The sequence below is a fragment of the Trichosurus vulpecula genome, chromosome 6, assembly GCF_011100635.1.
Source record: "Trichosurus vulpecula isolate mTriVul1 chromosome 6, mTriVul1.pri, whole genome shotgun sequence".
NCBI classification, from domain to species: domain Eukaryota; kingdom Metazoa; phylum Chordata; class Mammalia; order Diprotodontia; family Phalangeridae; genus Trichosurus; species Trichosurus vulpecula.
This window is the reverse complement of record NC_050578.1, coordinates 97,206,744-97,219,401: the sequence shown is the minus strand read 5'-3', so window position 1 is coordinate 97,219,401 and position 12,658 is coordinate 97,206,744. Positions and strand designations below refer to the sequence as shown.

Below are 12,658 nucleotides of genomic sequence, written 5' to 3'. Positions count from 1 at the left end.
TGCAAACAACAAAACCACCACCAAAATTAAATTTAAAAAACTCATAAGAATTCTTTTGTTCTTTACTAAAACAAGCCCTTTCATTTCATAAAATATACATTTAAATTGTACAGCTGAAAGTGTCATTTTTTTCTCTTTATGACAAGTTTTTCTCATACCTGCCCTCCTGTAATAAAGATATAAGGAAATATTTGTCTCTATTCCTACTTTCTCTTGCAAATAGACTTCGAAGCTGCTGGATTCATCAATCTTTCGGTGGCTCTGAGTTGCCAGTTAACAAGTTACAAGACCATCATAGCACAGCCAAAGAGGAGGGCACTCTGTAGCCTCCAAACTTTTCCAGAGGATGTTCTGCACCAAGCTGAAAGACCTTAAGATTACTGGAGAATGCCCTTTCTCTTTACTGACTCAAGACCATGTCTCGGAAGAACATGAAGAGGAATGTGCAGGGCGACCTGATAGTTCTAAGGCGGCTCTACCCGTGTGCCGGGAAGTTACTGAGAAACACGTCGGTGCAAATCTTCCTCAAAGAAAGACCAGTCGAAGCCGAGTGTATCTGCACACTTTAGCAGAGAGCATTTGCAAACTGATCTTCCCTGAGGTAAACAGTGACACTTTGGCAATATTTAACCCTTTAATTTCTGCCTGTGAAAGTTGACTGGGATGATTGTGAATTCATTTAAAAATCAATCCATAACCATCATTTTACAAAAATGAAACTCATTTTTTTCTCTTACTGCTAACCTATTTCTTACTGCTAAAATATAATTTTTTGAAGCTTCCTTCTTTCAGCAGCTCCAAGGAGCAGAATGTGGGCCCTGCAGGGCTGAGGATTTTCAAAAACAGCTTCTCTACCCTCTCTGATTATATATTTGGTTTGATTGGAGACTGCCTAATCTAAAGTCAGTTACCCTAGTCACTAACCCATAATAGCTTCTGGCTCTTGTCACTTCCTTGATTATATATGGGAGATGCCCTGCATAGTGACATATTGAGGTCTTAGTAACTGTGACATCTCCACTTCTGTGGAATGCCTGGAAATACAGAATTCTGCTGAGACCTTCAAGTATCTCAATAGCCAAGTGGAAATGCAGAGAGTGTTTCAGCTTCCTCCAGGGTATATAGTGCATGGGGGATGGAGTGAGGATGGCCCAAAGGATTATAGCATCATACATCTAGAACTCAAAGGGACTTGTAGATCTCATACACCATTTAGTCCAACATTCTCATGTTATAGATTAAGAAACTGAAGCCCAGACAGGTTAAATAACTTGCCCAAATTCACACAAATTGTATCAGAGGTCTGATTTGCAACTAGATCTTCTGACTCCAGAGCCAATACTTTTCCAACACTCATTATTTTTCTCCTCATGGAAATTCACATGGCATTTCCCTTCACAGGTTTATACAAGACGTTGACAAGGCCCAATCTCTAACCTGGACAAAAAACCAACTTCTTACATTCATATTGATTATCATTCCTTTATTCACCCACTTTTTGTGACCAGATTCAAATACTCAAATGGATCTGTGATCTCATCAATCTGAATATCCCTCCAGTGATGTAGATCTCATCTTACCTCTACCTGTTCATCTTGTAATAATGATGACAGTGGTGATGGCAATGATGATGTACCAGGTACTGCGCTAAATTTTTTACAAATATTATCTCATTTGATCCTCACAACAACCCTGGGAAGTAGGTACTGTTATTATCCACATTTTACAGTTGAGGAGAGTGAGGCAAACAGAGGTTATGTGACTTGCCCAGAGTCACAAAGCTAGTGTCTGAGGCTGGATTAGAACTCAAGACTTACTGACTCTAGGCCTACTGCTCTATCCACAGTCCAACCTAGTTGCCTTGTCCTATATGGTTCTTCTCTTTGTCCTCCTACAAGTTCACCCCAGGAGATCTACCTAACTTGTGGGGACCATTGTCATTTTCTTTAGACATTGTGGGGAGGAACCAGAGGAGCACACAGGCTACCCAGCCTGCCCATCTTATATGTCAATCCTACATTTCTTTAATGATGTCCTTTATTCTGATTATTCTTCATGTTACCTTCTGATTCGTCTTCATACCTCCCTTTTGTTATGGATTGTGTCCTGCTTATGCCCATGATACACTAGAATAGTACCTCAGAAAAAATAACACTGGAAGGGATCTAAGAGATCATCCAATCCAAATTCTTCATTTGACAGCAAAGGAAACTAAATTTCAGAACAGCTGCAGTCTGTTCAAAATCACACATCTTGTTCCTAAGAGGATGTAACCAGTCTAGGCACTGTGGTAAATATACAAAAAGGAAAGTATATGATATAGCCCTGCCTCTAAAGCTCTTAGTTTGAGAAATAAGTGTATGAAATATTTACATAATAATAATGTAATACCTAGCATTTACAGATTGCATTGAAGTTTGGAAAGTGCCTCCTTTGATCATCACCATGACTGTGTGAAGTAGATACTATGATTATCCCTATCATTAAGAAAGGTGGTGATAAATGAAAGAGGTGACAAGGGTTACACAGCCAGTAAGTTCTGAATTCAAGTTTTCCTGATGTAATAACAATATTGCTAGCAGCTGCTGTAGAGGTGAAAAACCAAGAAGACCAACAATAAGAGCACACAGAAGGGTTGCTAGGTTCTTTGATCTGCTTTTCTAAGGAAAGCAACTTTAAGGGGTTAACAATCTCACTTTAATTAAATGAAGATATACATATATATATATATATATATATATGTATATACATATCTCATTCACTTAGTTCAGGGAAAAAGTCAGCACCCTGAACTAAACAGCAAATGCAAACAGAAAATATAAACAGATCAACAAACAGGCTTTTGTTTGATCATAGCAATACATGCATAGTTATCAGAAAGAAAAACACCACCATCTGGGTTTTCAAAGCCTGGGGAGCTCTTTCAATGGTTACCCAGAGTCTCATCACCAACACTCTTTCGATGAGTGTGCCCCCCAAAAGCAAAATGCCAACCTCAGAGCTCTTATACCCTGTTTGGGGCCCTGAGGGCTCAGAGCCTACTTAGAATTTAGGGAGTGAGAAAGTTCTTCAATCACTGGCATCATATATATTATTCCCAATCAAAGATTGCCTTAGTGCTGAGAAGCACTCAAAACAAAGACAAGAAATGGGTCCCATTTTGTTTGCCATTACATTTGAAAGGCAAGACTCATCAACGGTACTTGATTACCTCAGTGCTGAGAAACAAAAGACAAAAGGGTCCCACTTTACCTGCCCCATTCAAACAAAGGCAAGACTCATTAAAGGCATCTGATGGCCTTAGCATTCCAAATGAGAACAGCAAAAAAGTCCCAACCACCATACCACTAATATACCTTATGACTTTGTGTCAAAATGAGTGATACAGACAATAAATGTTATAGGAATTCAAGTAGCTCTGGGGAAAGATATATGGAATTATGATGATGGTGGTGGTGGTGGTACAACTGGCATTTATATAGCACTTTAAAGTTCATAAATTCCTTTGACTTCTTTAGAAAATATGGCTCTCTGACTTGCCTAAGGTAGTGTAGTTGACAAGTGTCAGAGGCTTGACTTGAATCTAATTCTTCCTGATTTGCAAGTCTACTTACTCTCTGTGCTGTTGCCTCTCCTAAGAAAGTGCCTGGAGCTGGGAGAGGAAAGATTCAGATATCAACAACTCACATTTGGATCATGCTTTAAGCTTTTTAGAGTGCTTTCCTCAAACCAACCTGTGAGTGTGATAGATAGTTTAAATATCATCTTCATTTTAGATGTAAAGAGAACGAAAGCACAGGGAATTTAAATGACTCACTCATAGTCATTCAATTTGATAAAACCCTGTAGTGAAGATTAGAAAACAGTTCACTGTGAATTCCAAGTTCAATGCTTTTTCTGCCACACCATGCTGGAGAGATATGGCTCCTCTAATTTTCCCAGGCAGAGAATGAGAGAAGGCATGGGGAGACTATATGAATATGAACAACTCTTCATTACAGAAGTTAAGGACAGAGACAGTGTTAGTATTCAAATGTTGCTTAGTCCTTATCGTTTAGTACTTACTGATCTATGATTTCATTGGTGTCTAAATTGTAACCCACCTATGCCTTAATAGACAATCTTCTTGAGTTTTCTGCCTGAAAAAATTCAACTACTTATGGCCCACTTTCTGGGGGCCAGCTGCTTCAAACCTCCTTGGCAGATTAGTCTTTAGACAACAGACAGTGTGACTGGCCCCTTACTTGATTCCTTTTCCCTTTGATAGCCTCCAATGGAGCTTATACTCTGCTAGTGTGTCAATGGAGGTCCCAGGGTCACCTCCATGTCATGATGAGGTATGGCAGTAGGACTTTGGTAGAGATATTTCTTATTAAGTATAACCCAAAAATGCATTAGAGGAGATGGTTTTTATTTTGTTTTGTTTTCTAGAATATGTTCCCCAGTGGGAGTTTTCGGTGCCCCAAAGTTTCTTGCTGGCACTGGTATTTTCTTAGAACAAATTGAGTTTCTTTTTCTTCAGATTCCCCTTTTCTTTTTTTCCCTACAAAGTCATTATTGCCTAATCTATGAGAGAATTTTCATAAGCATTATTAGGAATATAACAGAAATATCCAGTCATTTCCATAAGGAACTCACAGTCCAGATGGGAAAGAAAAGCCCAACATATGTGAAATGTTTAGCAATACAAAATTATAAGGAGCTAAGTGTTGCCAACCATAAATTCAATAGTATCTCATAGGTTCTAAGAATTGAAGGAGACTTCAAGGACCATGTTTCTCAACGATACCTTAAGTATACCTTTTACAAATTGTCATTCAGCCTCTGCTTGAAGAATTCTCACTACTTACTATTTCCCTAAAACTGCTCATTTGACTTTGGAATAAACCTAATTGTTGCAAAGCTCTTCTATGTATGGCAATTTGAGACAGAGAGGGAGAGGGAGAGAGAGAGGGAGAGAGAGGGGGAGAGAGAGAGAGAGAGAGAGAGAGAGAGAGAGAGAGAGAGAGAGAGAGAGAGAGAGAGAGAGAGAGAGAGAGAATATCCAAGACTGATTTTTAAGGTAGAATTTGACAGAATTTGGTGACAGAATTGATCAAGAAGATAAAGGATATGAAAGAACCAAAGATAATTCCCAATGTTTCTATCATGGCAGACTGGGATAATGGTGGCAATTTTTATAGGATTGTAGAAGGTCGTAAGTGGAACCAGTTTAGTACAGCTTTTTGAGGGGTGGTTCAAGATGAAGAGTTTGGTTTGAGCCAGGTGGATGTGGATAGGACATCCAAGTGAAGATAGGGAGATAACATCAAATGATAACTCAGAACTAAATTTAAAAAGACTATATCAGAAATTTTTATTTTGGACCTGAGCCAGCTTCACTTTGGAGGCAGAGGCAGAAGAAGGATAATGGATCCATCCCTGAGAACAAAGTCTGTAGGACACAATATGCATCCATGTTTTACTGGTCTTTCATGATGTTAAAACACACACACACACACACTCACACACATGCATGCGCACGCACAGAAAATGAGCACCAGCTTCTATAGTAGAAATTGATTCCATTTGTTGCTAAAATAGTACTATTTGTGTTTCATCTTATGAGAATGGCATGGTTCGTTTATTTTTATTTATACCCTCACTTGAATTGACATTTTAGAAAGGATTTCTAAACTTTTTTTTTCTATTTATAGTATGAAAGATTGTATCTTGCACTTCAGAGAACATTAACAAAGCATAAAATACAAGAAAGGAGGTAAGTTTAAAACATTTTTAACATAAAGAAACAAAAATGAACTAGTACTTGAGTTGGTGGAAATCAAAGCTCGTAACACAAAATGGAAAGAATCCCCATTGTTCGAACTGTTACTGGAGTCATTGTGTTCTATGCATAAAAAAAGCAAACGAAACAAACTGAGAAAATTCTGGTAATAACCTTGATTGTCAGTCACTCTTGGGGATGGTTATTCTGGATATTCAGATATTCTGGATAGCCAAAGATTAAAATTATAAGGGTTGTGCCTTTTTTCTTCATTTTAATGGAAGGTTTTTGAAAAGATAATATCCTTGCCCTCCTGTCTTTTATGGAGTATATCAAGCACAATCACGCACTGAAATATTCTTTAGTTGTAACTACAGATAGTATATTTAGAGCTATTATTTATACTATAATTATCATATAAGCAGCTGTTTGCCCACCTCACTCCCACCCCCCACATATGCAGAGTAAATACAGCCTGATCATCATAACTCAGCAGTATAAAGTGCTTGATTTAATATAATTTGGTGAGTTAGGTAGAATGCAGTTATTACTATGCCCATTTTCAAAGAAGGAAACCAGGGCTAAGCAAAATTAGGGGGCTTGCTTCTTTTTACATGAATAATGTATGATAAAGCCAGGATTCAAAATCAGTTCTTGACTCCAGGTACAGCCCTTGTTCCACTAGACCATACGTTGAGGTATTTTGCCATCAACTGATTCCCTTTCCTGGAAAGACTGTAGTTATCTAACTTTCTGTCCATCCCTAATTTTCTCTCTGTGGCCAGTGGCTGCATCTTCTCATACCCATGGAAAAGAATCAAAACATATATTTAGGCTCCACAGTAACCAACCCATGAACCAGCAACCCCATTTTGATATATTGATCAAAAGCTTCCAGGCCCAATAAGTATGCCTTGAAAGAGTAACCAGGAGGCTACAGAGAAGCATGATTGCGTAAAGCAAAATCATGCTTCCCCCTCTATAGTAAAAAGATTACCCACTGGCCTGAAGTCTTTGTTCAGCTTCCTCCCGTAGGTCAGCTCTGCTACTGGCAGCTCCTGCTTCAGCTGTGGCTGTAGTTGTAGCAGCCTCTGGCTCCAACGGGAGCTGCTTTTAACCATCCAGCTTCTGCGGGGGTGTAAGGTACGCCAGGGAAAGCACAGGTTCTTTCAATCTGCTTAAGCAAGGTGAAGGGGTTGACCGGGAAAGCACAGGTTCTTTCCATCAGCTTAAGCAAGGGAAGCAAGGTGAAGGGGCCGACAAGCTTACTCCAGTCCAACATACAAACAGCATTCAGTTCAGGGGGAAACTACTTGGAAATTATCACTCCTGTGAATGATCTCCATCACTCTTTTCTGTTTCAGATTTTTTTTAATATGGAGAAAAAAAGGTTTATTGGATACCTTCTGTTTTTACATGACAATCATTTTCCAATCCACCCAATTAGCTCTTATTTCTTTTCTATATTTTACTGTGTCTTCTAAGTTTTTCTGCCTTGATGGGTGAAATTGTCAATGCCAGAGCAAAACAAAACTAGAACCAGAACCAGAAACAAAACCAGAAACAGCATCAATAACATAGGAACCAATGAGTATATATTGAGTTCACCAGTAAGGAAGCTCTTCATTCACTAGTGGAGCCTCCCCAAAGGAACAAAAGGACAGAGCTTATATAGGTTTTAATTAGGTGGGAGGTAAATTGGATAAGGGGCACCTCTTGATTGGACAAGCCTTGTTACTGGGTCTTTGAGGATAAGATTGGGGGTGTGTAAATGGAAAGGCTCTTGTTTGAGTTAGCTATTTCTCATGACCCTGCCCTAATAGATAGGACTGTTCTGGATACTTGATGTTTCAACAGTAAGGAAGGTCATAGGCAAGAGCAGGGACAGTAATACAAACAAGGTCAGAGAAAAAATAAAGGGACTGCAGACAAAATGGAGTAGCTTCAATTTTCTCAGCTACAAACACCTATATAAGAAAAAGACTAGTTATTTTTAGGCATTGCTAGTTCATCAAATACTTTCTATGTGATTAATGACAAATTTTTGTTTGTTATTTTGGTTCATAACATCTCATTAAAGAGCTTCCCTGTTCCCATTTTACTACTTGTGGATCTAGAATTATCTGGAAAGCCTAAGAATCTAAGAGGGCTCAATTTTGGAAATGGGAGGTTTTACTCTAAATGCACTAGCCATGAGTGGGGTATGTTTTGTGAATTATCTATGACCACTTTCCTTCCATTGACAAGTTTCTGGTCAGTAGTAGGACCAAATCATAAGTGAGAATCAAAATTGTGGGCCATTCAAAGACAATGGAGAGAAACATGGAGACATGCATATAATCAATGAAAATTTGCACACAAGTGGTACCTTTAAAGATATGGCTAGAAAGGGGATGGTTTTGCAAAAACCTAGGAAGATTTATATGAACTGATACAAAGTAAAGTAAGCAGAACCAGAGAACAATGTAGATGGAGCAATATTGTAACAGTAATCAACTGTAAAAGACTTAACAACTCTGATAAACACAATGATCCATGTTAATTCCAAAGGATTCACAATGAAAAATGCTGTCCTCCTCTAGATAAAGAACTGAGGGACTCTGATTACAGAGTAAGCAAATTTTTTTCCTTGCTTTTTTTTGCAACCAAAGCTAATGTGGAAATATGTTTTGCATGACTTTGTATGTATAATAGGTATCATATTTCTTGCCTTCTCAATGGGTGAGGGAGGGAACTTAGGGAAGGAAAGAATTTAGAACTAAAAATAAAAAGAAAAAATGAAGAGTACAAACTCTGTTTGGGCACAGCCTATATTTAGACAGCAGTCTTCCTATTGCTTGAAGTCATCAGTATGAAAATCAGTATAAAAATAAATTACTATACTGTACTGTGTAACTCACCACCCCTCAGAGGCTAATAAGGCTATGTAGGCATGTTTTTTTACTAATGTTAAATGACCTCAAGCTATTGTGCTATTTTTGAGTTTTCATGACTACTTCTTATGATCTTTCTCTTTACTATAAGTCAAGTCAAAAAGCATTTATTAAGTACCCACTACATGCCAGACATTGTGCCAAGTGCTAGGAATACAAAGAGATGGGAGGAAACTTTCCTATGTTCAAAGAGACAACCTACATACAACTATGTATAAACAAGATATACACAGGTTAAATTGGGGGGAATCTCAGAGAAAATACACTAAGAATAAGGATGACTAGGAAATGTCTCTTGCAGAAGGTGGGACTTCAGCTGAGACTCAAAGGAAGCCAGGAAAATTGGGAGGCAGAGATGAGCAGAGAGCTTTAGGCATGATGGACAGCCAGTGAAAATTCCTGAAGAATAATAGCAGGAATATATATGTATATATATATACACACACACACACACATATACATATGTGTATGTGTATGTATATATGCATATGTGTTATATACATATATATGTTATATAATAGTAGCTTTATAAAGCACTTTAAGTGATCTAGCAAGCTCCTAGAGAGCGGAGATTGTTTTTTGCCTTTCTCTGTACCTCCAGCACTTAGTTCATTGCCTGGAGCATAGTTAGCATAGAGGACAATACATGCTAATTATCTGGCTGATTTTATAAATATTATCTCATTTGGTCCTCACAATAATCCCACAGAGGTAGGTACTATTATTATATCTGCATTTTACAAATCAGGAAACTGAGGCAGAAAGAGACAAGGCAACTTCCCCATGGTTCCATAGATAGTAAGTCCCAACTGCAGATCCAGAGCTTTATACATTGCAATACTTAGATGTGACCTATTTGACTATTTATGGATGCAAGGTTATTTGGAAAACTGAAGAATTCAAGAAAAATGGATTCTGGAAATGTAAATTTTTATTATAAATGTAATCAATGCTCACTAGCCATAAGCAGGAAAAGTGTTTTGTGAATAGTCCATGACTACTGACCAGTTGGATCCCAGGGTGCTTATAATAAAATTAAATAACTTCTTGCTGTTGTCAAAGCTACTGCTTTAGTCCGGTCTTTTTTTTTCATAATTTTTTTGGAGGGGGGAAGGCAGGGCAATTAGGGTTAAGGTCACACAGCTAGTAAGTGTGTCAAGTGTCTGAGGTTGGATTTGAACTCAGGTCCTCCTGGCTCCAGGGCTGGTATTCTACTCACCCAGCACCTAACTGCCCGTTAGTCCTATCTTCTAATCAGTTGTGGACTGAGAAAACAAGTAAGGTATGATGTAAGGCCTGAAAGTCTCTGGTGTGAGAGAAGTTCATGGACTTCTTAGGACTTTATGACATCTGTCTTTACTGTCTAAAGATCTGTTTGGTTTACTTTCCATCTGGTCTCAAATATTCTCTGAATTGAGTTTGCCAGAGGGTGTTACTGTGGGTGTAGGAATAACACAAACATAGCACGTACAAAAGGAGAAAAGCTAGAGTGACTGTTTTCTGTTATGTTTGCAATTGTCTATGCTTCTAATATCATGGGTGCTGAAAGCTTAATGGGACTCATGTTTTTGTTTTTTGTTCACATACTACCTTCAGTCTATAAAAGATACTGATTTTGCATGAATGACAGAGGAAGCAAATATAAGAACACATTAACATAGAGAAATACAACCTATCGTTTTGTGGTACATAGACATAATTCAGAGATAAAATACCTGATACATGCCATTATGGGTAAGGATATACTCTTTACCTTGTGTAAAGGTTGTGGGAAACATGTCCATGACATTTCAACATAATGTATAAAGGAATTTTTCTCATGAGACATTTATGTCTATAAACTCTACCCATGTACCAATTGTCATTGAAAGTGGTCCAAAGTTGCTAAAAATATACCTATTTCAAAATGTGTGTCAATCTGCTCAATTGCAATTAGGATTTGGAATATAATTTAAAATTCTTTAGAACTATACCACATTTGGCCAAAATTAGTCAACTCATTAGCTAACCCTAAAACACAGAGAATCAAACATGAAATGCCAACAGGGCAAGTACCTGTCCATAAAAAAATATGAGACTAGAACTTGGATGAGTCACTAAATAACTCTGTGCCTCAATTTCCTCATCTATAAGATGAGAATGATACTAATGCTCGTACTACCTACCTTTCAGACTCATTTTGGGAAAATCTTTCTACAAATTTTAAAGTGACATTAATTTCTATAATAGCAATTATGTGCAGTCATTAATATTTAATAAAATTCAAAACATCAGACTTTAGTAGAAACAGAGATTAGAAAACATCCCACTAAGTCTCTCAAGCCTGAAAAAGAATGAGATTATGGATTTTATCAAGGAAAGTAACAAAATTAGCAAAGACTAAATAACCTAGAGAATGACGCAGCAGATTTTCAAATTTGGAATCAAAGGACATGAATTCCAGACCGCACTGTCCCATACTATTTGTATGCCTTTAAGGCAGTCAGTGCCTCCAGGATTCATATTCCTTATCTCTAAAATGAGGAGTTAAACTAGATGCAATTTGAAGTACCTTTCTACATAAAAGTCTATGATTCTATAATTAGATTATATCTCTTTGCTTAGTCAAAAATTTAAATTCTAGATAGGCTTCTTCTTGTCACTTGCCACTCTTTGAGAACACCATTCTTCTAAGTATTCATGGGGTACAAAGCTGATTTTATTAGCTTAAGAAAAAACACACTTTGTTGTAGCAACTTGACTATTGTGCAAATAAGTTTAATGAGAAGTTATAAGTAGAAGATATATCAGATTCCATACCATCTGGGGGAGGGAGAGGGGGAAGGGGGAGGAAGAAAATCTGGAACTCAAAATCATGCAGAACTGAGTGTTGTAAACTAAAAATAAAAAATTTTAATTTAATAAAAAAAGAAAAAACACACTTAAAGTTTGTTCTACTAAAATAGTACAGAGCAGTCGTTCTTATAATTGTTATCTGTTGTTCTGGATTATCTATACTACTATACTATTTCTTTCCACTAATCTGGATAATAAAATGACCCTATACAAAAAGACAAAAAGTTACTTTGCATTTTTTCTTCTCCTTGTTCTTTTCTTTATAGAATAATCAGTTTTATCATTCATTTGCTAGTTTCTAATTTATGTTGTTGTGATCTTTTTCAGGAAATCATTGGAAAAAGAGGATTTTGAAAAATTCATTATAGATCAAGCAAATGCAGCAGGTAATAGAATTACATCTAAATTGATATTAAGTGTCTTGGAAAAATAATTATTGAATCTTTAAATCTTAGAGCTGGGAAGTATCCAAAGATCATCCAGTTAAAATATTGTAATCGTCAAGAACTGGTACATTCTAACAAAAGAGACTAGATCTATATAAAGCAAAGGTTTCCACATTCTACTGTATTGTTACACTTGAAGTATTTTTTCCCATTTATGTTATTTATCTGCCAGGAACTAGAAAAGTAATGTCTAGGAAGCAGTCATTGAAAGATAATCACAGACTTTGATCTCGGAAGATGACCGGGGTCACTTAATTTGCTAATAGCCAATTAATGTTTGAATAAAGAAAACTCTTTGCAGTTAGGAAGAGGGAAAGGGGAGTTTGCTGTAGAAGCAAAATTGAGATTTAAAGTAAAATGAAAACAGTGTAAAAATATCTATATATAAATCAATAGGTACATGTGTATGTGTGTACATATACATATACATACACATACATCTATGCATTGTGATCTGTAATATGTATGTATTCTATATGTGTGTATATATATATGTATATATTCTATATAATCTGTGATTTCATTGGCATAGGGAACTTTTCTTTTTTTGTTTTTTTTTTTGAGGGGAGAAGGCAGGGTAATTGGGGTTAAGTGACTTGCCCAAGGTCACACGGCTAGTAAGTGTGTCAAGTGTCTGAGGCCTGATTTGAATTCAGGTCCTCCTGATTCCACTACTCACT

The 12,658-nt window shown here is 37.0% G+C and overlaps 1 protein-coding gene across 1 annotated transcript in view; it reads left to right on the top strand.

Annotated features, from left to right (window-relative positions):
• Positions 1-259: 259 nt before the first annotated feature.
• The window catches only part of GUCY1A1 (guanylate cyclase 1 soluble subunit alpha 1), a 44,341-nt gene continuing 31,942 nt past the window's right edge, over positions 260-12,658 (top strand). Inside the window, exons 1-3 of the mRNA XM_036762328.1 lie at positions 260-601; positions 5,697-5,758; positions 11,860-11,918. Of these exons, the coding sequence (XP_036618223.1) occupies positions 347-601; positions 5,697-5,758; positions 11,860-11,918 (376 nt within the window). The 5' untranslated portion in view covers positions 260-346. The remainder of the gene's footprint in view (positions 602-5,696; positions 5,759-11,859; positions 11,919-12,658) is intronic.